Source organism: Mustelus asterias, chromosome 7 (genome assembly GCF_964213995.1).
Source record: "Mustelus asterias chromosome 7, sMusAst1.hap1.1, whole genome shotgun sequence".
Taxonomy (NCBI): Eukaryota; Metazoa; Chordata; class Chondrichthyes; order Carcharhiniformes; family Triakidae; genus Mustelus; species Mustelus asterias.
Window position 1 is genome coordinate 74826818 of NC_135807.1, and position 22224 is coordinate 74849041.

General features: G+C 41.0%; 1 protein-coding gene across 1 annotated transcript in view; it reads right to left on the bottom strand.

The window, feature by feature from the left end:
- The window catches only part of cops5 (COP9 signalosome subunit 5), a 43524-nt gene extending 22921 nt beyond the window's left edge, over positions 1-20603 (bottom strand). The window contains exons 1-5 of the mRNA XM_078216284.1: positions 19843-20603; positions 15017-15251; positions 11657-11785; positions 7820-7885; positions 2265-2350 (exon numbers count right to left, since the gene is read on the bottom strand). Of these exons, the coding sequence (XP_078072410.1) occupies positions 2265-2350; positions 7820-7885; positions 11657-11785; positions 15017-15251; positions 19843-19985 (659 nt within the window). The 5' untranslated portion in view covers positions 19986-20603. The remainder of the gene's footprint in view (positions 1-2264; positions 2351-7819; positions 7886-11656; positions 11786-15016; positions 15252-19842) is intronic.
- Between the last annotated feature and the right edge of the window lie 1621 nt (positions 20604-22224).

Consider the following 22224-nt stretch of genomic DNA (forward strand, 5'->3'; position numbering starts at 1 on the left):
GGATGGTGTGTCATTCCCCTAATGTCTTTCTTTCTCACTGAAATGTATCTTTGCAAAACATTATGAAATATCTCCTTAAGTGTCAGACACTGCATTTCTTCTGACTTGCTCCTTAACCTATTTCCCCAGTTCACCCTAGCCAGTAATGTCTTCATAACCTTGTAATTGCTTTCATTTAATTTTAAAACACTAGTCTTAGACCCAATCTTCCCTCCCTCAAGCTGAACATGAAGTTTAATCATGTTATCATCGCTGCTATCTTGAGCTGCCTTTCCTTGGAGGTCATCAATTAATTCTGCCTCATTGAACACTACCATTATACTACCACTACCATTGGTCATTAACTGTCCCAAAAACACTATGAACTTATCTTCCAGGAAACCTATGCCAATCTGATTCATCCAACCTATATGGAAATTAAAACCACGCATGATAATTGCAATCATTTATTAGAAACCCCCTCCCCACAACCAAACTTATTCCACATCTTGATCTTTAAAATGAAGATCAACATTCACTATTATACTGTCATACTTAAATAACAGAGCAATTCCACCACCCTTTCCTGTGCTTCTGAAATGTCAAGTACCCTCGAATATTCAGGTTCCAGCATTGGTCACCTTGCAATCACATCTCTCTATGGTCATAAGATTAGACATTTTTCTCTGAGCTGACATTTCATCTGTTTTGTTACAAATGCTATGATATAAAGCCTTTAGTTCAGTCATTTTACTGTATTTTGCAAATTTCTGCTTTATCTGCTGTTACACGCTTTAGGTTTGTACATTCTGTCCCTTGCCCTGACATTACCTTTATTGCCACCTTGCTCTCTTGCCATGTCCTTGTTCTTTAATTTATCACATTTTCCCTTTCCCTCACTATTTAGATTAAAGCCCTCCTGCCATCCTAATTATACAATTCAGCAGAACACTGATCCCAGCACAGTTCAGGTCCATCTTGTAGATGCCACACATTGTTCCAGTGGTGGAGAAACTAAATGTTTAAAGAAGCAGGTGGGATGCCAATCAAGAAGGCCTCTTTGTACTGGATGGTGGTGGGCTTAGAGAATTGCTGGAATTGTAGTCATCAAGGCAAGTGGAGAGCATTCTAGCATAGTGTGATGACTTGTACAAGCTTTGGCAAGTCAGAAGACAAGTCACTCTCAACAAAATTTCCAGCCTTTGATTGGGTATTGCAATCCCATTATTTATATGGCTAGTCCAGTAAAGATTCTGGTCTACAGTTAATAGTGTAGGGGATGTTGATAGTGCGGAATTTAATTATGGTAATGCCACTGAATCTGATGGAAAAAGGTGATTAAACTCTGCAAATGGTCATTGCTTGCGTGGCATGACTTGCCACTTACCAAGCTGAGCCTCAGTGTCATCTAGCTCCTGCTGCATGTGGGCACAGACTGCTTCATTATCTGAGAATTTGCAGATGGAACCACACACTACAAATCAGTGACTGCCCCATTTCAGACCGTATGATGGAGATAAGGTAATTGATGAAGCAACTAAAGATGGTTGGGCCTAGGACACTATTCTGAGGAACTCCTACAGAGATGCCCTGTGGTTGAAATGAAGAAGCACAACCATTTTCCTTTGTGCAAAGTATAACTCCCTTCCCCATCACGCCCCAATTCTTATGATTTCTCGAGGAATTAAGGGCTATGGGGAGAGAGCGGGTAAATGGAGTTGAAATCAACCATGATTGAATGGTGGAGTGGACTCGATGGGCCGAATGGCCTTACTTCCGCTCCTATGTCTTATGGTCTTATGGTCTTATTGATTCCAATTTTACTCGGACGCCTTAATTTCTCACTTGAATATAAAATTGCTCTTTCAGGACCAAAGAGGCTATTTGGCAGTAATTATTAACAAATTGTGTTGTTCTAAACCAAGTTACACCTCATTCAACAAACTGCATCCTTTTCAAGGATTTTAATGATGAGATGAAGAATGCAAGTTCTCATTACTCATTTATTTATAGTTGATTCCAGCACACCCTCAGGAGAAACACAAAATCACTTAAAGCAACTTCTGGAGTTCCACATTTAACTGTGATTTGCAACTCCAGAAGTTGCTGTCACTTTCAAAGCAGTAATGTGGTGAATACTGACAGCTTTGCCATCATTACTACCACAAAATTCTGATGAGTCAGAGGGTACTCTAAAATGCAACATTTATAGTAATTGTGCATTATTCAAGGTTATTATTGAAAAGCATACGCACGAGATAAAAACTTCCTAGATGGTTACTTACTGTTTGCAGTGTACTCCAAAATCCTCTATTTTGTTAAGTGGAATAGTCTGGTATTCTGAAGGACCTTCATCAGGTGGTTTATAACCCTAGAAAATAAAGTATGCAATGGAAATATTTTAAAAAGGAAGGTACTCTTAAATTTGCCAATTTAACTTTTTTGATCAATGTTTTTCTATCCTTATATATGAATAAGAAATTGAACTCAAAATTTCTGCTAATTTACGTAAAGTCTAGTAACTACAATTAAAATTAACATACACTTTCACCAGTAAATCTTCAGAAGTTTCTCATGGTCAGTCTTTTGCCTCTGATTCTTAACTTGCATTCCAGCTTTCTAATTTTTGTCTCCATTAACTGATTTGTGATTTCTCGAATTGCTCACCATTCCCAACAGTCTTTCTGCCATGAGGTTTTCTCCCTAATGTCTATCCCCAACTCTTTAAGCCATCTCTCTCTTCACTTCACTTTCTATTTCTTTGAAGCTCCTGATGTCTGTCTTGCTGGGAGATTTATTAGTTCAATATGGGTTGTTCAGCCTCAATAAAATGGTGCCAAATGTCTACAAACAAAAATCAGTAATGTTTGGCCAGTTGAGATACGCAGGAGAGCCAAAAAAGACACCAGAGGACACCAAAACATCTAATCTGTTTCCTTTCTTTTATCCTAATGCTCATAGTAAACCTACCTTCCAGGCCCCATAAACTGATCTCCACATTCCTCCAATTCTGGCATCATGTGTATTCTCGATTTCAACACTTAATTATTGCTTATCACACCTTCAAACGCCTAGATCCTAAGCTCTGGAACTTCATCCTTAGACATCCCTACATCGCTACTTCTTTCTCCCCCAGAAAGACTTGCCTTAAAACCACCTCTCTGACTAAAATTTCAGTCTTCTATCCTAATATCGGAGGCTTTATATCAAATTTTGTTTGATAACACTCCCAAAAATTAAGTGCCTTGGGACAATTTACTACAATAAAGTCACTATATAAATGAAAGTTGTTGTTGAGAGGCCAACAACAGTGGGTTGGTTGACAGAAGTGACCAAGAGTAGCAGAGCAGCAAGTAGTGATTACAAATATCAGTTTGACAGTTGGGAAAAGCCTCCAAAAGCATTGATGTGACTGAGTCCAGTACATAAGAACTAGGAGTAGGAGCAGGTAATTCAGCTCCTCAAGCCTGCACTGCATTGAATATGACCATGGCTGATTTCATCGCCACCTTTCTATCCGCTCCCCACAACCCTTCATCCACTGCTAATTAAAAACCTCTCTCTCTCTGTTTCATGTTCTGGTGTCCGCTGCACTCTGGGGTAGGAAATTCCACAGATTCACGATCCTTTGAGTGAAGTAATTCCTCCTCATTTCTGTTTTAAATCTGTCACCCGTTAGCCTAAAACTATGGCATCTCGTTCTAGAATATGCAACAAGTGGAAACATCTGCTCTATGTCTACCCTGTCAATCCCCTTTAGCATTTTATATACCCCAATTAGATCTTCTCTCATTCTTCTAAACTCCTGCAAGTATAGGCCTAAATTGCTCAATCTCTCTTCATAAGACAAGTTCTTCATCTCAGGAATCAATCTAATGAATCTGATAAGCCTCGAGTAGAGGCCTGAAATCCTAGCAGACAATTAAGACATAGAGAAAAAAAGGACCCAAGGTAGAAAGGACCACCAAGGCCAAAGCAACCAATTCGGAGGGTAACGAGCATGTAAGCAGAAATTAAAACTGAAGATATTCAAAGTGAATTGCAGAACTAGAAGCTGCAGCAGACCACGGAATTCGAAGCGTGGATCTATGGTTCATTTATCCATACAATGGTGGTGCTGATATTTAGTGCTGGTGGGAGGGCTACACTTGCAATCTGCTAGCTGCACAGCTAAATGTAATGGGAAATGTTAGTGGACTTAGTCCGAGTGTGCTTCCAATGAAAGATCTTTTTAAAAAGCTACACAACAATGGGAGAGAACCCAGGTTAAATGTAACCGAGATTACTATCTCGGTTACATTTAACCTGGGTTCTCTCCCATTGTTGCATATGGCAAGTAATTGTGCCATATGGATTTGGAAGATCCAGCATTTAATTGCTAGTCTGTGCAGAGTTTCCAACTCTGAGGCAGAATGATTATCAAGGCACTACAATGTGTCTCACTAGCCAAGGGGAAGACAGTTGGGAAGGGTCTCCTCTCCCATTCATGAACAAATAGCCTATTCACTTTTTTGATTATTTTATGAAACATAGCCAACTAATTAGGCAGGGGTGTGGGAGTCACAGTAGGTCAGAGAGCACAGAGACTGTGGAGAACTCAGTGAATGGGTCCGGTAAGGCGAAGAGAAATAAAACACAGAATGTGTACAAAACATGACAGGACAGATGGTCTGAGGTGTGTTTAATGCAAAGACTATGACAGGTAAGATGGATGAACCTAAAGCTTGGATAACTACATGAAATTATGTTGTGGTAATTACGGAGACTTGGGTGAAAGAAGAGCAGGACTGGCAGCTTAGCATTCCAGAATTTAGATGCTTCAGGTGAGATAGAGAGGGTGACAAAAGAAGTGGAGGTGTTGCTTTGCTGATTAGGGAGAATGTCACAGCTATACAGAGGGAGGACACCTTGGTGGGATCATACAGTGAGGCCATATGGGTAGAACTCAGGAACAGGGGCGGTGCAATTACACTGTTGGGGTTGTACTACAGACCTCCTTTTGACTGGGGGCGGTTGTTTGAGGGTAAATCCACATCCGATACGTGGGAGTCTTTTAAAAGTTAGTTGTTAACAGCCAGCGGGAAGTGGAGGGACTGATATGTCAGCAGATTATGGGAGGATGTAAAAACAACGGGGTTGTTGTGATGGGCGATTTTAACTTCCCCAATATAGACTGGGATTCCTTTAGTGCCAGGGTCTTGGACGGGGCAGAGTTTGGTGAGTGTGTCCAAGAGTGCTTCTTGAGGCAATATGCCATAGCCTCTTCCCGAGTTGGACTATCTTAGACCTGGTTCTGGGAACGAGCCCGGACAGGTGATTGATGCCTCAGTGGGGGACTATTTTGGGAATAGGATCACAATTCTATAAGTTTCAAGATACTTGTAGAAAAGGATAGAAGTAGTCCCAGAGTGAAAGTACTAAACTGGGAAACTATGACAGTATTAGGCACGAGCTAGGGAAGTTTGACTGGGGGCGGTTGTTTGAGGGTAAATCCACATCCGATACGTGGGAGTCTTTTAAAAGTTAGTTGTTAACAATTCAGGACAAGTATGTCCCTGTAAAAATGAAGGATAAAGATGGCAAGATTCAGGAGCCCTGGATGACAAGAGAGATTGTGAGATTAGTAAAAAAGGAGGCAAACAAAAATTTCAGGAAATTGAAAACAGATAAGGCTCTTGAGGAATACAAAGATAACAGGAAAGAGCTTAAACAGGACTTAGGAGGGCAAAAGGGCCATGAAATGTCCTTAGCAGGCAGGATTAAGGAGAATCCCAGGGTAAATTTTTTATGCATATGAGGAGGAAGAGGTTGCTAAGGAAAGGGCAGGTCCACTCAAGGACAGTGGAGGGAATTTGTGTGGCAAGCCAGATGAGGTGGGTGAGGTCTTTAATGAATACTTTGCATCAGTATTCACAAAGGATAAGGATGTGGTGGATGGTGAGTGTAGAAAGGAGAATGTTGACATTCTAGGACATGTTGAGATAACAAGGGAGGAGGTATTGGAAGTTTTGAAAAACATTAAGGTGGACAAGTCCCCAGGGCCAGATAGGGTCTATCCCAGAATACTGAGACGAGGGAAGAAACTGCTGAGGCCTTGCCCAAAATCTTTGTACCCTCTTTAGCCACGGGTGAGGTACCAGAAGATTGGAGAGTAGCTAATATGGTTCCTCTGTTTAAGAAAGGCAGTAGAGAAAATCTGGGAAATTACAGGCCTGACATCAGTGGTGGGGAAATTATTGGCAAAGATTCTTAGGAACAGGATGTACTCGCATCTGGAAGAGAATAGGCTTATTAGCTATAGGCAGCACGGTTTTGTGAAGGGGAGGTCATTGCTCAAATTTAATTGAGTTCTTTGAGCAAGTGACAAAAGAAAAGTTGACCAGGGCAGGGGCAGTGGATGTTGTATACATGGACTTCAATAAAGCCTTCAATAAGGTTCCTCATGGCAGGCTGATAGAGAAGGTGAAGTCATATGGGATCCAAGGTGAGCTGGTAAGATGGATACAACACTGGCTTGGGCGCAGAAAGCAGAGACTAGCAGTGGAAGGGTACTTTTCTAACTGGAGGTCTGTGACAAGCGGTGTTCCACAAGAATCAGTACTGGGACCTCGGTTATTTGTAATATATATGATTTGGAGGAAAATGTAGGTGGTCTGATTAGTAAATTTGCAGATGATACAAAAATTGAGGGAGTAGTGGATAGTGAGGAGAATTGTCAGAGGATGTAAATTAGCTGGAGACCTGGGCCAAAAGAATTTAACCTGGACAAATGTGAGGTGATATGATTTGGAAAGTCTACTGTAGAAGGAAAGTCTACAGTAAATGGTAGAGCCCTTAGAAATATTAGCATACAGAAGGATCTAGGCGTGCAGATCCACAGTTCCATGAAGGCGGCAACTCAGGTGGGGTGGTCAAGAAGGCATATGGCATGCTGGCCTTCATCGGTCGGGGCGTTGAGTACAGGAACTGGAAAATGATGTTGCAGCTGTATAAGGCTTTGGTTAGGCCACATTTGGAGTATTGTGTACTATTCTGGTCACTACACTACCGGAAGGATGTTGATGCATTGGAAAGGGTGCAGAAGAGATTTACCAGGATGTTGCCTGGTTTGGAATATATGGACTATGAAGAAAGGTTGAACAAACTTGGAATATTTGCACTGGAGTGTTGGAGGACGAGGGGGGACCTGATAGAGGTTTACAAGATTATATCAGGCTTGGATAGAGTGGACAGTCAGAGTCTTTTCCCCAGGGTCAAAGGGTTAATTACTTGGGGGCAAAGGTTGAGAGTGAGAGAGGGAAAGTTTAGAGGAGATGTAAGGGGCAAGTTTTTCACACAGGGTGGTGAATGCCTGGAATTCGCTGCCAGAGGTGGTGGTGGAAGCAGATTCTATGACAACGTTCAAGAGGCATTTGAATAGATACATGAATAGGCAGGGAATAGAGGTATATGGACTACGTAGAGGCAAGAAAATATTAGATTAGAAGGGCATCTGTGTTGGCACAGATTTGGTGGGCCAAAGGGCCTGTTCCTGTGCTGTACTGTTTGTTCTCTTAGGATGGATACGGTGTTGAGGTACAGCTTATAATACTGAATGATTTCTTCCCTCCTGGAACCAGAGAGAGAAAATTAGTCGGAAGAGTTTTTTTAAATGGTTTACTCCATCCTTAAAGTTACAAAGCGAAGTTCAGAATGGACCGGGCAAACCCAAATTCTTGCTTGCTCCAAAACCAAATTCAAATTCCAACTGAATCTAATTCAAGGTCTCCACAAGAGAGACAAACAAGATCCAAGCTGACAAGATGCGGCACTGCACCCCAAAATTAGCAGGAAGAGTTACCTTAGGATACGTCCTAAAAGCCCCTAAATTTACTTTCCCAGCAGATATAGTTCGCGTTGGGTCAATCTGAAAAAAAAACACATCTTGATCAGCATAACTTTATAAAATTCTTAACATGGACATCTCCAAACCAACAGAAATAATATTTCAATTGCCTTTTTAATAATAGCATGTACAGCACATAAATAGTCATGTGTGAAGGAATGAATTTAAAGAAGTTCAAAAATTATATACAAAGTTATGAGTTCACTGTCCTCTAATGCTCCCTTAATCTCTTGCTCTATGTAAAACTGCCAAACCATATTCACCAACCCCCCCCCCCCCCCAGGACCTGGTGGTTATCTCAAATGAGCTTGTTGCTTCCAGTATATGCTGCATCAATCACATGCAAGGGTAAGACCATGGGACACGAAGAGGAGTAGACAATGCAGCCCTCTGAGCCTGCTTCACCATTCAGTATTATGGCTGATCTGTTTGTGGTCTCAATTCCACTTTCCTGTCTGCCCCTCCATAATGCTGGACTCCCTTGTCCATCAAAAATCTGTCTAAATTTGCCTTAAATAAATTCAATGACCCAGCCTTCAGTGCTTTTTGGGGAAGAGAATTCCACATAATAATGACCCTTTGAGAGAACAAAGGGTACCTCACTTCTTTGTAATACCATCCACCCACACTCTTCTTCCACGTCCCAACCCCATCTCTTCCTTCTGCTTTGGAAAACAACAAATTTATTTCCTACTGAACTTTCTGAATCCTAACTGTCTAGTCTTTAGCCCTCCACTCACAACATTGTTGCAGCTGATTTGCTCAAACACACCCTCACCTTTGATGTATTAGCCCCCAATAAATGCTTGTTTTTCCCTCAAAACCAAAGGTATGGTGGATAAATGACTTAGCTGTACGCGCAAAATTTGTGTCAACACAAAGCATCGGATCTGCCTGTATGCTTAAACTGCTCACTGTTCACGATCATTCTGGAATGCAAAGATACCCCCAGTTGCTTCGCCCAATTGCAAATCATCTGCTTACACCCTTCTCCCATGTCTCCTCCACCCTCACCTCAAATGATAAGGGCAAGGAGCTCATTAACTTTTTTGACATTAAAACTGAGGCCTTCTGATCAGCTGCCTCTTTCCTCCCTTTCACTTCCCACTTGGTCAAACTTCCTCTAAAGCTCCTTACTGCCCTGAAGTTACATATTTAGTTTATTCTCTAACTCCCTTCATGCTATCTCCAATTAGATCTTGCCCTGGAGACACATGCCTGCTCCATCAACAGAATTCCAACTAAACTGCAAGAACCCAACTTTCCTTCCAAGCCCCCATGTTAACTGATATTCTTAATGGTTCTCAATCATTAGGTGCTGTCCATCTCTTCTCCAAATCTACCATCAACAGCCTTCTCCTCAGAAAACCAGCCCCATCATCTTGTGGACTAGCATCCCATTTCCAACCTCCCTCTCCAGTCATTGAATGTATTGTCACCTCCCAAATCCATGCATATTTTCCCTGAACTCTGTTTGAATCTATCCAATAAGACTTCTGATGATGCCACAGCAGTAAGCTGGTTCTTAAAGTTGCAAATGACAGCCGACACAATCCCTCATCTTTGCTCCCAACCGGTCTTCAGACTTTGACACAATTGATCCCACAATCCCCCACCAATGTCTCTCCAGTTGGGTGGAACTGTCCTTGTCTGGTTCCATAACAAGATAGAAACAGGAGTAGGCCATTCAACCCTTTGAGCACATTCCATCATTCAATGAGATCATGGATGACTTTCTACTCCATTCCTATCCATCGGGTATTGCAGCCAGCTTATCACTCGCAATGGTTTCATTTCTCCAACCATCTCACACAATTTTTCAGATGCCTCGCAAGGATTTATCCTTAGACCCCTCCTACTTCTCACTTATGTGCATCCCTTTGGCAATATCATCCAAAAATCACAACTTTAGTGTTTCCGTGTATGCCGACAACACCTAGCTACCTAGCCTTAACTTCACCACCACCTCACTCAACTTCTCCACGATTGTGAAATTATTAGGCTGAGCATTCTAGTGGATGAACAGCAATTTCTTCAAATTAAATACCGTGAAGCCGTTTCTCATGGTGTTATAGATGGAATTTCAGCAGGTAAGAGGTGCAGGTTAGAGTAAAGGTGCAGAAATTTGAGTCATTCAGATTAGATCTGCAGAAGTAATGTGCTGGGCGAATGGGCCTGACTGAAAGGTTAGGCCTGGTGTCTTCACTGCCAGAATAAATCGTGTCAAGTAGAAAAGTTTAACTTTGTTAGAACCAATATGGTCGGGGAAGGAGAGAAACAATGATAAAACAAAAAGTAAAAATTCATTTTGGCAGGACTAATTTAAATGTGGATTACAGGGTTAAAGGTAGGGTTCTGAAGACTGTGGAGGAACAGAGATATCTTGGGGTCGATATCCACAGATCTCTAAAGGTTGCCACTCAAGTGGATAGAGCTGTGAAGAAGGCCTATAGTGTGTTAGCTTTTATTAACAGGGGGTTGGAGTTTAAGAGCCGTGGGGTTATGCTGCAACTGTACAGGACCTTGGTGAGACCACATTTGGAATATTGTGTGCAGTTCTGGTCACCTCACTATAAGAAGGATGTGGAAGCACTGGAAAGAGTGCAGAGGAGATTTACCAGGATGCTGCCTGGTTTGGAGGGTAGGTCTTATGAAGAAAGGTTGAGGGAGCTAGGGCTGTTCTCTCTGGAGCGGAGGAGGCTGAGGGGAGACTTAATAGAGGTTTATAAAATGATGAAGGGGATAGATAGAGTGAACGTTCAAAGACTATTTCCTCAGGTGGATGGAGCTATTACAAGGGGGCATAACTATAGGGTTCATGGTGGGAGATATAGGAAGGATATCAGAGGTAGGTTCTTTACGCAGAGAGTGGCTGGGGTGTGGAATGGACTGCCTGCAGTGATAGTGGAGTCAGACACTTTAGGAACATTTAAGCAGTTATTGGATAGGCACATGGAGCACACCAGGATGATAGGGAGTGGGATAGCTTGATCTTGGTTTCAGATAAAGCTCGGCACAACATCGTGGGCCGAAGGGCCTGTTCTGTGCTGTACTGTTCGATGTATAAAAATGGCCAAAGAAAAATCAATAAAAGAGGGAGAAGGAATGAAAATGAGTAAGACTACTAGCAGCAGGAGGTTTAAGTTCCATACACATAAATGCACAAAAGTATTTTGTGAATAAAATTGGTTAGCCAAAGACATAAATTGCTTTGGTGTAATACAATAACATTAACACAGAATGACTAAAATTACAGCAAAGAATATTCCGGGTTACAAAATATTCAGGAGAGAGAGAGACTATGGGGAAACAAAATGAAGAACATAATTGAAAAAGGAAAATTTTGAAAGGTATGGGACTAAGTATGTACAGGTCTAGTGAGCTAAATAGTCTTAGGTGTTAATACATTTTATAACTGTAAATAGTTAAACACAAATCAAATTTTGGATTCGGCAAAGTTGAATAAGGTAAACAGAACAGACAAAAGTCCAATTACAATTTAAGTGATGAATGTGAACTATAGATTGTCATTAAAGCTAATTCAATCTGAAGACAGAATGAATGTGGGTGTAGCTCGCTTATTTTGAAATTGCACATTTTGGTACTTTAAAAAAATCCTATGAACAATTATAATGGAAATTGCAACACCTTAGGAAATGTTTTACATTGGTAGCTTCTGTTAGAAATGTTCATATGGGATCTCAATGGTAAAAGTTGGCAGGAAGTGCACGGAGATAGGATTTTTTATAGATTAATAGATGTATCTCAGGTAATATAAAATAGGGCACATACCACAACTGCTACAAATGGTTCCTGGAATTGTTGGTTTAACATCTGGGTACTAACATCTATTCCTGACAGCCAGCAACCATAACCTGGATGACTGTGATACCAGCCAATTGCATTTTCAAGACGTCCAACCTAAGATAATTGGAAAATAAAGTTATACATGGATAGTTTGAAAAAGAGAAAAAAAAGTTTAAATGCATTCTTCAAGCATACAAAAGATACCACAGATTTTGTTTTAAACTGAAAATGCGTCACAACAAAGTAAGCAAATCTGATGCGAGGACTTGTTAGAAGCAACTGTCGAAAACAAAACTGCAGATGTTGGAATTTTGAAACAAAAAAGACTCAACACATAAGTCAGCACCTGCAGTGAGAAATGATGTATTGATATTTCAGGTGTAGACCTTCATCAGACATGAACAGCATACACCTCAAATGTGAACTCATCAATTCACTCCAGACGCTGACTAAACCGTACAAAAAAAGTTCAATTGTTTTGTGATCTATAAATAGTTGTTCAATCCATTGCTGTCCTTTTAAATATTTTAAACAGTATGACAGCAGGCTTGAAGCAGGTATTGAATTGAATGGAAAGATAAGAGTTCAACTAACACATTCAGCTGATGCCAAATAATTCCTGGATTTGTAACTATTTCTCTACATCAGTTCACTCAATTCTAATAGTCAGGTTCAGCAATTCCTTTAAACCATATTCCCAAAATGACAGGGCAGCACGCATTGTGTAGTTTTCCTTGCTTTTTTTAAACTCAATGTTATTAGTCATAATTCTTTGTAACTGATTTTTAAAAATTGGTCCCAAAGAGATGTCACAAGTTTAAGAAACATGGCTAAAAACAAAGACATTTTAGCTCATCAGCTGTTCGTAAAGCACCATCTGCTGGCTACTGAGGCATTTTTTGTTTCTGGTTAAAATAAAATGGGGGCAATTCTCCCAGCCTGTTGCGCTGCTCTGCACGGGGCTGATTTAAATATTAAAATCCCTATTTAAGCCTCTCCTCCACACCCACCTCCCCTCACCAGGAGTGGTTCACTCCAGTGGACTTACAACAGCTCCCCACTAACGGAATACCTCTTGCATCACTTTGCTGATGATTGATTGAGAGAGTAGACTGATGGAGTGGTAATTGATTGGCATAGATTTGTTCTGCCTTGTGTGGACAGGACATACTTGAACAATTTTCTACATACTGGTAGATGCCAGTGTTGTGGCTGTGCTGGAACAACTTGGCTAGGAGTGTGGTTAATTCTGGAGCACAAGTCTTCAGCACTATTGCCGGAAATATGTCAGTCCCATTTGCAGTATCCAGTGTCTTCAGCCATTACTTGACATCACGTGGAGGGAATCAAATTAGCTGAGGACTGACATCGGTGGTGCTGGGAACCTCAGGAAGAGACCAAGATGGATCGTCCACTTGGCACTTCTGGTTGAAGATAGTTGCAAATGCAATAGCCTTGTCTTTTGCACTGATGTGTTGGGCTCTCCATCATTGATAATGGGGATAAGACCACAAGAAATAGGAACAGGAGTTGACCATTCAGCCTTTCAAGCCTGTTCTGCCATTTAATAAGATCATGGCTCATCTAACACTCACTAAGTCCACATTCCTGGCTTCTCTCTGTAACCTTTTAAATTCCCCTACTGATTTAAAAACCTATTGATCTCAGCCTTGAAAATGTTCAAGGATCGGTCTCCATAACTTCCTGGGGCAAAGAATTTCAAAGATTCACCAATTTGAGAGAAGAAATTCTTCCTCAAATCTGACTTAAATGACCACTCCCTTATTCTGCAACTATGCCCTCTGTTTTACAGTCTCTCATGAGTGGAAGCATCCTCCCAAATTTACCCTGTCTAACCCCCTAAGAATCTTACATGTTTCAATCATGTCACCCCTCATTCATCTGAAAACCAAGGAGTAAAGACCCAATTGGTTTAACCTTTCCTCATATGGCAGTTCCTCCAAAGTCAGGATCATCCTAGTAAACTTCTTCTGTACTGTCTCCAATGATAATACATCTTTCCTTAAATAGGGGATCAAAACTGTAAACAGTATTGTAATTGTGGTCTCACAAGTACCTTGTACAGTTGTAGCTATACTTATTTACTTTTATAATCCAGCTCCCTTGAAATAAAAGCCAGAATTCCATTTGCCTTCTCTATTACCTTCTGCACCTCGATGCTAACGTTTTGGGTTTTATGAACAATGAACCCCAAGTCCCTTTGTGCTACAGCTTTCTGCAGTCTCTCTCCATTTATACAATAATTCACCTTCTCATTCTTTCAATCTCAAATTTTCCCACACTGAATCTTATTTGCCATTTCTCAGTTCCATTTTGGGATATTTTCAGAGCCTCCTCCTCCAGTTAGTTGTTTAATTTTCCACCACCATTCATGATGGCTGAGCTTAGATCTGATTCATTGGTGGAGGGATCGCTTATCTCTATTGTACACTGTTTATGTTATTTGGCATGCAAGTAGTCCAGTGCTGTAAATTCATCAGGTTGACACAATAATGTACATTGTTTATGTTCAGACCGCACAATCCAAACTGAACCCACAAAATCATAACTCTGAACAAAAGTATCAAGTCCATGTACAGACCTTTGAGAAAGATGAAGTAGATAATTCAATGGATGAATGTAATTATGCTAATGAGTTTTTTGTTTTGTTTAAATTCTTACTTTGACAATAGAAATTCCAGTTACTGTGGAGGAAAAAAAAGCATATGAAGTTTTTAAAACTTTTGAGATTTGAGAGAAGCCAGTGACCAGATGGGAAATTTGGCAAGAAGAATGCAGAAGGAGAGGGGCAAATGGATAGATCTTTGGGGGAAACTCCCATTCCTGGTGTAGGGTGGGGCAAGGGCCATTGGTAGAGAGACTCTGATTGTGCATGACCTTACTTCTGAAGTCTCACTTACTTAAGCGCAAACCCAAGAATGTGATAGTGACAGATCACTCAGAACACTTGTACAAGTTTACTAAAGTAGGTTCAGAGTTTACACGAGTAGTCTCAAAAAATCTTACAATAGTTAAATGCAGATCAAGAAAATGCAGACAGAGGAATTCAAAAAGGGGAAATTGTTGGCAAATATTGTGACAAGAATACAATAATAGGAAGTTATGAAGACAGATGCAAGATTTATACTAAGATATAGATGGATACTGTCATTACAAAAGATAGCTTGTGAAGACCTGGAAATAACTTGTATACATTAGCAATGCACTTTTCAGAGCTTTAAACTGGATTTGCAAATCTGAAATTTGCCATTTGAATCCCAGTACTTTAAAGGAAACTGCAATCATTTCACACAGTAGAAAAATCTGTGAAGTTATTTAACATACCTGTTTAGCATTTTCAATATAAGCAGCCATGTATTCATAAGCAGCAGCCTGAGCATTGACTCTTGTTTCTGTCCCTTCAACAGGAAGAGCAAAACTGTCCATTATAATCATTGTTTCTCCATCCACTTTTCCTAGCATTAAGCCCATCACTTCCAGATTTCCACCTGACCTGGCATGCATCACCATCTTCAAAAGCGCAAGGGCCGAGATCTTACAATACTTGAAGTAATGATGACTGGAAGAAATACATTACAATAATTAGAACAAAAGTGTTTCATTTTGCTGACAAAGTCACAACGAAGTTCTTGCATTTCTCACTAAAATCTTATAAAACAATGCTTTGTACTAGTAGTTACAAAAATGCAAATGTCTGACTGGCATGGAATAAAACAAAATCTTGATCACACAATATACAAAAGGGTTATCAATATTATTCAGTGTACTAAACCTATAAAGACCATTTTCAAAATGAAAGCTAAACACCAAAGCAGAAATGATAACATTCAGTTGTTATGTAGGTAAAAATATATAAAGGCCACAAAATAGCAATTTACTGGAAGACAGTCAGTTTTTGGTGGTACTGGTTATGGGAAGAACATTCACCACAATTGGAAGAACTCAATGCTGTCGGACAAATGAATAGGACGACAGGTAACTTCCCATGCAATGCAGCATTGTGTCAGTGCCGCACTGAAATATCAGCTGATGTTCTGTACGTGAGCATGATCAGACAATAATATTGTCCTCCAATAAATTAGCTATTAGCAGCTAATTAGAAATCCAATCCCTCAACCAAATATCATAAAAACAGATTATCCATCTCATTGCTATTTGTATGACCTTGCTGTACACAAACTGACAGCAGTGATTGCTGCATTGTAACAATGGCTAAACTTCAAAAAGTACTTAATTGGCTGTAGAGTATTTTGGGAAGAATTAAACTCCCAAGTCTGCACTCCAGCACCAACTCACAAGCATTAACGATCTAGATGACGGGACTGGGGGCATTCTGGCCAAGTTTGCCGATGATACAAAGATAGGTGGAGGGGCAGGTAGTATTGAGGAGGTGGGGAGGCTGCAGAAAGATTTAGACAGTTTAGGAGAGTGGTCCAAGAAGTGGCTGATGAAATTCAACGTGGGCAAGTGCGAGGTCTTGCACTTTGGAAAAAAGAATAGAGGCATGGACTATTTTCTAAACGGTGACAAAATTCATAATGCTAAAGTGCAAAGGGACTTGGGAGTCCTAGTCCAGGATTCTCTAAAGGTAAACTTGCAGGTTGAGTCCGTAATTAAGAAAGCAAATGTAATGTCATTTATCTCAAGAGGCTTGGAATACAAAAGCAGGGATGTACTTCTGAGGCTTTATAAAGCACTGGTTAGGCCCCATTTGGAGTACTGTGAGCAATTTTGGGCCCCACACCTCAGGAAGGACATACTGGCACTGGAGCGGGTCCAGCGGAGATTCACACGGATGATCCCAGGAATGGTAGGCCTGACATACGATGAACGTCTGAGGATAGTGGGATTATATTCATTGGAGTTTAGGAGGTTGAGGGGAGATCTAATAGAAACTTACAAGATAATGAACGGCTTAGATAGGATGGACGTAGGGAAGTTGTTTCCATTAGCAGGGGAGACTAGGACGCGGGGGCACAGCCTTTAGAACAGAGATGAGGAGAAATTTCTTCAGCCAGAGAGTGGTGGGTCTGTGGAATTCATTGCCACAGAGGGCTGTGGAGGCCGAGACGTTGAGCGTCTTCAAGACAGAAATTGATAAATTCTTGATTTCTCGAGGAATTAAGGGCTATGGGGAGAGAGCGGGTAAATGGAGTTGAAATCAACCATGATTGAATGGTGGAGTGGACTCGATGGGCCGAATGGCCTTACTTCCGCTCCTATGTCTTATGGTCTTATTACTTAAGCTCTTCAGCAACACTGAGCAGAATACAACTGCTCCAAAGGGACCACCTTTGCTCCAATGGCCCGCAGCATGGAATCACCAACCTTCTGCTGCCCTTTAGATATTCAGTGCTTCTCCCAAGCCCCTATTACTTGAAGATACTAATCACAACACTATCTGCCTGGGGTCTCTTTCTTCCTAACTGGGACCTCTTTCCATCCTCTACCTGGGAAACACCTAAAGAGTATGGCGCTCCACTTCTGGTCACATGATCCAGGTTTTCAAATCATTTCCTTTTTGTGCAGGTGCTCTGGCCCATCCACAGCCCAAAAAACTACAAATTGTCAAATTGCAAATGCACTGCTCACTCCCAGTCAGTGCATGCGCAAATCTCCCAAAACCTGTCGTGACTTGGAGTTTCCAGCCACCATTCATGATCCGAAGGCAAGTCGAATCTCATAACAGTGACTATGCTTCAAAGAGAAAAATGGATACTTCAGTTATGCAGATTGATTGGGCATTGGCACTGTTTTCCTTGGAGAAAGATGTAATAGAGGCATTCAAAATCATATCTTATGTGGAAAATAGACCAAGGTTTGTGAAAAAGGAATATTATTGTACTGGGTCACCATTGCAAATTCAGCAGTCTTCGAATAAATGGTATAAAAATATGATCTGCTTTGCAGTCGGATTAGATGCATCTTAAATTGTGACTTCATGAGTCTAAATGCACATCATGGAACTACATATATATTTTAAAAAACGTATTTTGTACATATCTCAAGTTTCAGATATTAACAGAAGTGTTGGTGCTCCCATTTAGGATTTATCTAATTAGGTAAATTACTGAGAATTGTCCATCGCAAACTTCTCGACCTACAAATTTCAAGAACAAACCAAAGAAGAAGAGCAAATAGGACTGCTTCGTGGTATGTCAGATGGTTGGGGCTTGGACATCCCTATAATCATTATCATACAAATACCTATTTTTTAAAATCATCAGGTGAGCTACTAAAAGGCAAACTTATTTTCTCATTAGGCCTGAATGACTTCCCGTACCTACAAAGAACAGTACAGCACAGGAACAGGCCCTCCAGCCCACCAAGCCTGCGCCGATCACACTGTCCTTTCTAGACCAACCACCTGTGTCCCTCCATTCCCCGCCTATTCATGTGTCTATCCAGATAAGTCTTAAATGTTGCTAACGTGTCTGCCTCAACTACCTCACTTGGCAGTGCATTCCAGGCCCCCACCATCTTGTGTGTAAAAAACTTCCCCCGCACATCTCTATTGAACCTTTCCCCCCTTACCTTGAACTTGTGCCCCCTTGTAATTGTAATTTCTGCCCTGGGAAAAAGCTTCCAATTGTTCACCTTATCTATGCCCCTCAATTTTATAAACTTCTTTCAGGTTGCCCCTCAGCCTCCGTCTTTCCAGGGAGAACAATCCCAGTTTATTTAATCTCTCCTCATAGCTAAAACTCTCCTTAACAGATAACATCCTGGTAAACCTTTTCTGTATTCCCTCCAAAGCCTCCACGTCCTTCTGGTAGTGTGGCAACCAGAATTGGACACAGTATTCCAAATGTGGCCTAACCAACGTTTATACAATTGTAACATAATTTGCCAACTTTTATACTTGATGCCCCAGCCGATGAAAGCAAGCATGACATATGCTTTCTTCACCACCTTTTCCACCTGTGCTTGCCACTTTTAAGGATCTGTGGACCTGTACTCCCAGGTATCTCTCTGAGTCTATGCTCCTGATGGTTCTGCCATTTATTTTATAGCTCCCACCTGAATTGGATTTACTAAAGTGCATCACCTAGCATTTATCTGGATTAAGTTCCATTTGCCATTTATCCACACAATTTTCCAGCCTACCTATATCCTGCTGTATTCTCTGACAATCTTCATCACTATCCGCAACTCCAGCAATCTTAGTATCATCTGCAAACTTGCTAATCAGACCAGCTACATTTTCTTCCAAGTCATTTATATATTACAAACAACAGAAGTCCCAGCACTGATCCCTGCGGAACACCATCTGTGAATACTATACCTTTCACGTTCACATTTAGTGGAAATGATTTAAATAAACATAGAGCATAATCACAGATTGCAATGTTAACAAGGTACGTGAATAAGCAGAGTGGTAAACTGAGACATTCGTGAAAGTAGGAACTTGGTGCAAGGAGGAATCAGGTGGATATTTTTGTCTTTTCATTCACAACTCCTCAGATAACGTCCAAATGCAGTGTGTACAACCTACAAGATCCACTGCAGGAACTCATCAGAGCTCCTTAGACAGCACCTCCTAAACCCACGAAAATGACAATCTAGAAGGACAAAGGCAGCAGATATGTGAGAACACCACCACCACCACCTGTAAGTTCCCCATGAACTGCCGTAGTTCAAGAAGGCAACTTAGCACCACCTTCTCAAGGGCAATTAAGGATGGACAATAAATGCTGGCCTATCCAGCAAAGCCCGTATCCTTTAAATGATTTTTTAAAAATCATATGGAACAGCAGAGTATGCTGGAGGCACCACACAGCTCAATTATCATCTTTATGTTCTTATACACATTTTACCAGCCAATAAAAGTAATCTGCCATGTATAAAATCAGTCCTGTAGCATTAGAAAAGTTAAAGAAATTTAATTTGCATATATACTGTACAGAAAACAGCACATACTAAATTGCACAGTGGTTGTAATAAAATTACATTATCCTTTTGTCCCAAAGTACTGTCCAAAACACTCTTTCTGAACAAGTTACATTTACTGGGATTGCTGTTTCTTGATATATTTAAGTCTCTACAATGATGTAACAAAGGTCGGGCCTACTAGAGATCTCAATGACTGCTCTTATTCAAATATTAATCTTGTCTGGAGTAATAGCAACGATTCAAATATTTAGACTTACTCTTTAGTCCAGGGTTTAGCTGCGAGGATCTCCTGCTGTTGTTTTTTGTCGTATTTGTAGATCTCATCGATGCTCTGAACTTCCTGCATGTTATTCGCCAGCTCCCAGGTCTTCTGGGCGACATTACCACTCACACCAGCCATTTTCTCCCAGCTAAATATCCCCTTCACTCGGCACCGCGACAACAGCTTCTGTCATTCACCGCCGCACCTCCTCACCGGTTTCAATATTAACTTAAAATAACAACCAGGCCGACAGCGGCCTCAGGCCAGTCCCAGGCCCAGCGGCAACAGCTGCGGCCCGGCAACAACCAACTGGCGGGGGGGAAAGCAAAAAAAAATCAAAGAACAGCAAGCCAACTAACTCATAAATGTCGTTAACAATTGATTCTCAAAGCATTGTGTTCTTTTAATTTAACACCAGGGAACAGAAAGAAATTAAATGTGGTTCTGAGGCCTCCTGAGCCGTCTGGGAGCTGTGCGCCCTCTAGAGGAAGATAATGGAATAACCGGCAGACAGGGTAATGGGTCTTTTCAATGGCTGATGCCCATTGGATACCGAGGAGAAATGCCACTGTGACTATTAGATTACACAATAATCAACTCAAAGTATTCATGCAAGTACAAAAGTAACACGCATTTTTTAAAGTTTCCTTTGACATTACTTATAATTGGAATGCTATCAAGCATTGCTGAAAAAATACATTTGGCCAAAGCTTTCCATTTTGCACTTATCCGGGCAATCATAGGCATATCAATGTCAGGGGAAACAGCAACTTTATGTCGTATCAGAAGAAGGTGCTGATTGGTTGGCAAGTGGACTCTGATTGGTAGACACATTGCCAGGGAGAATGCACCAGATGATGGTGACTGACAGTTAACTGATAAGCATTACTTGCATTTTAAACCAGACAATTTGACCCTGATTAGTCAAGGCATTGCCTTGTGGAATGAACCAGCCAATGACTATCCCTTATTTTGTTTAGATGAAACAGACGCAATGTGTCCACATGTTCTTTCTAACTGAAAAGAACAGGACCATGTGTATTGTAGCTTCCAGTACAAGTAAATGTGCCACACTGCGAGCTCAACTGACCATCTTAAATTGTCATAAAAATTGCACTGACAAGATCTTTTGGGTTCCCTTTAATGTTAGTGACCATCCAATTCTCATGTTTTCTCTTTGCCAGTCTTATTTTCCTTTTCACTTGCCCTCACTTGTGGCATGGTAGTACAGTGATTAGCACTGCTGCTTCACACCTCCAGGGACCTGGGTTCAATTCCAGCCTTGGGTGACTGTGTGGAGTTTACACATTCACCCGTGTCTGCGTGGGTTTCCTCCGGGTGCTCTGGTTTCTTCCCACAGTACAAAGATGTGCAGGTTAGTTGGATTGGCCATGCAAAATTGCCCCTAAGTGTTCCAAGATGTTATATGGATTAGCCATGATAAATATGTTGGGTTACAGGGATAGGGCGGGGGAGAGGGCCTGGGTAAGATACTCTGTTAGCGAGTCAATGCAGACTTGAAGAGGGCAAATGGCCTCTTCTGCACTGGAGGAATTCTATTCTAAACTTATTGCATTTGGTTTGGTTTTTGCTGGAAGAATTTACCTGACTGTACACCTTTTTTTGAGCTGTAGTGGCTCTGTGGGTAGTTCTCCTGCCTCTGAACTGAAGTCATGATGTGGAGATGCCGGCGTTGGACTGGGGTAAACACAGTAAGAAGTTTAACAACACCAGGTTAAAGTCCAAATAAACACAGTAAGAAGTTTAACAAGTACAGTTGGACTTTAACCTGGTGTTGTTAGACTTCTTTCTGAACTGAAGGCCATGGTTAAACTCCAGGACATGTTGGCTACAAATTAACCCAGATATTGATGCAGGCAAGCCAGCATGTACTGACGCAGGTAAGCCAGCATGTATTGGTGCGAGTCCCCAGCCTAAATAAAGGGGAGGGTTGGTGACAAGAAGGGCATTTGGTCATAAAATCACATGCCAAATCCAAAAACAATTATGGTTGATATGGAAGTGATCAACCAGCATTGTGTTAAACCCATGTAATGTGAGGAAAGCTGAAAGAGGCAGAAAGATATCATACATCCTTTTTGTTTCATCATATGCTCTATCTCCCGTGTCATCTAAGGACCCTGACTATGGGTTCCCCTACCTTTTGCCCATGTTGGAAAGTACCTAGCCTGTACCTGAAACATCTTCTCTTTAAAGTCATCCATTGTCCCTTTACAGTTTTTCCTGTCAATCTTTAATTCCATTTTGCCCTGACTAAACCCCTTCTCATTACATTAAAGTTAGCCTTCTTCTACTTTAGAATGTTCGTTTCTCTTTTCCATTACTAATCTAAACATTATGATCTGATCACTCTTGC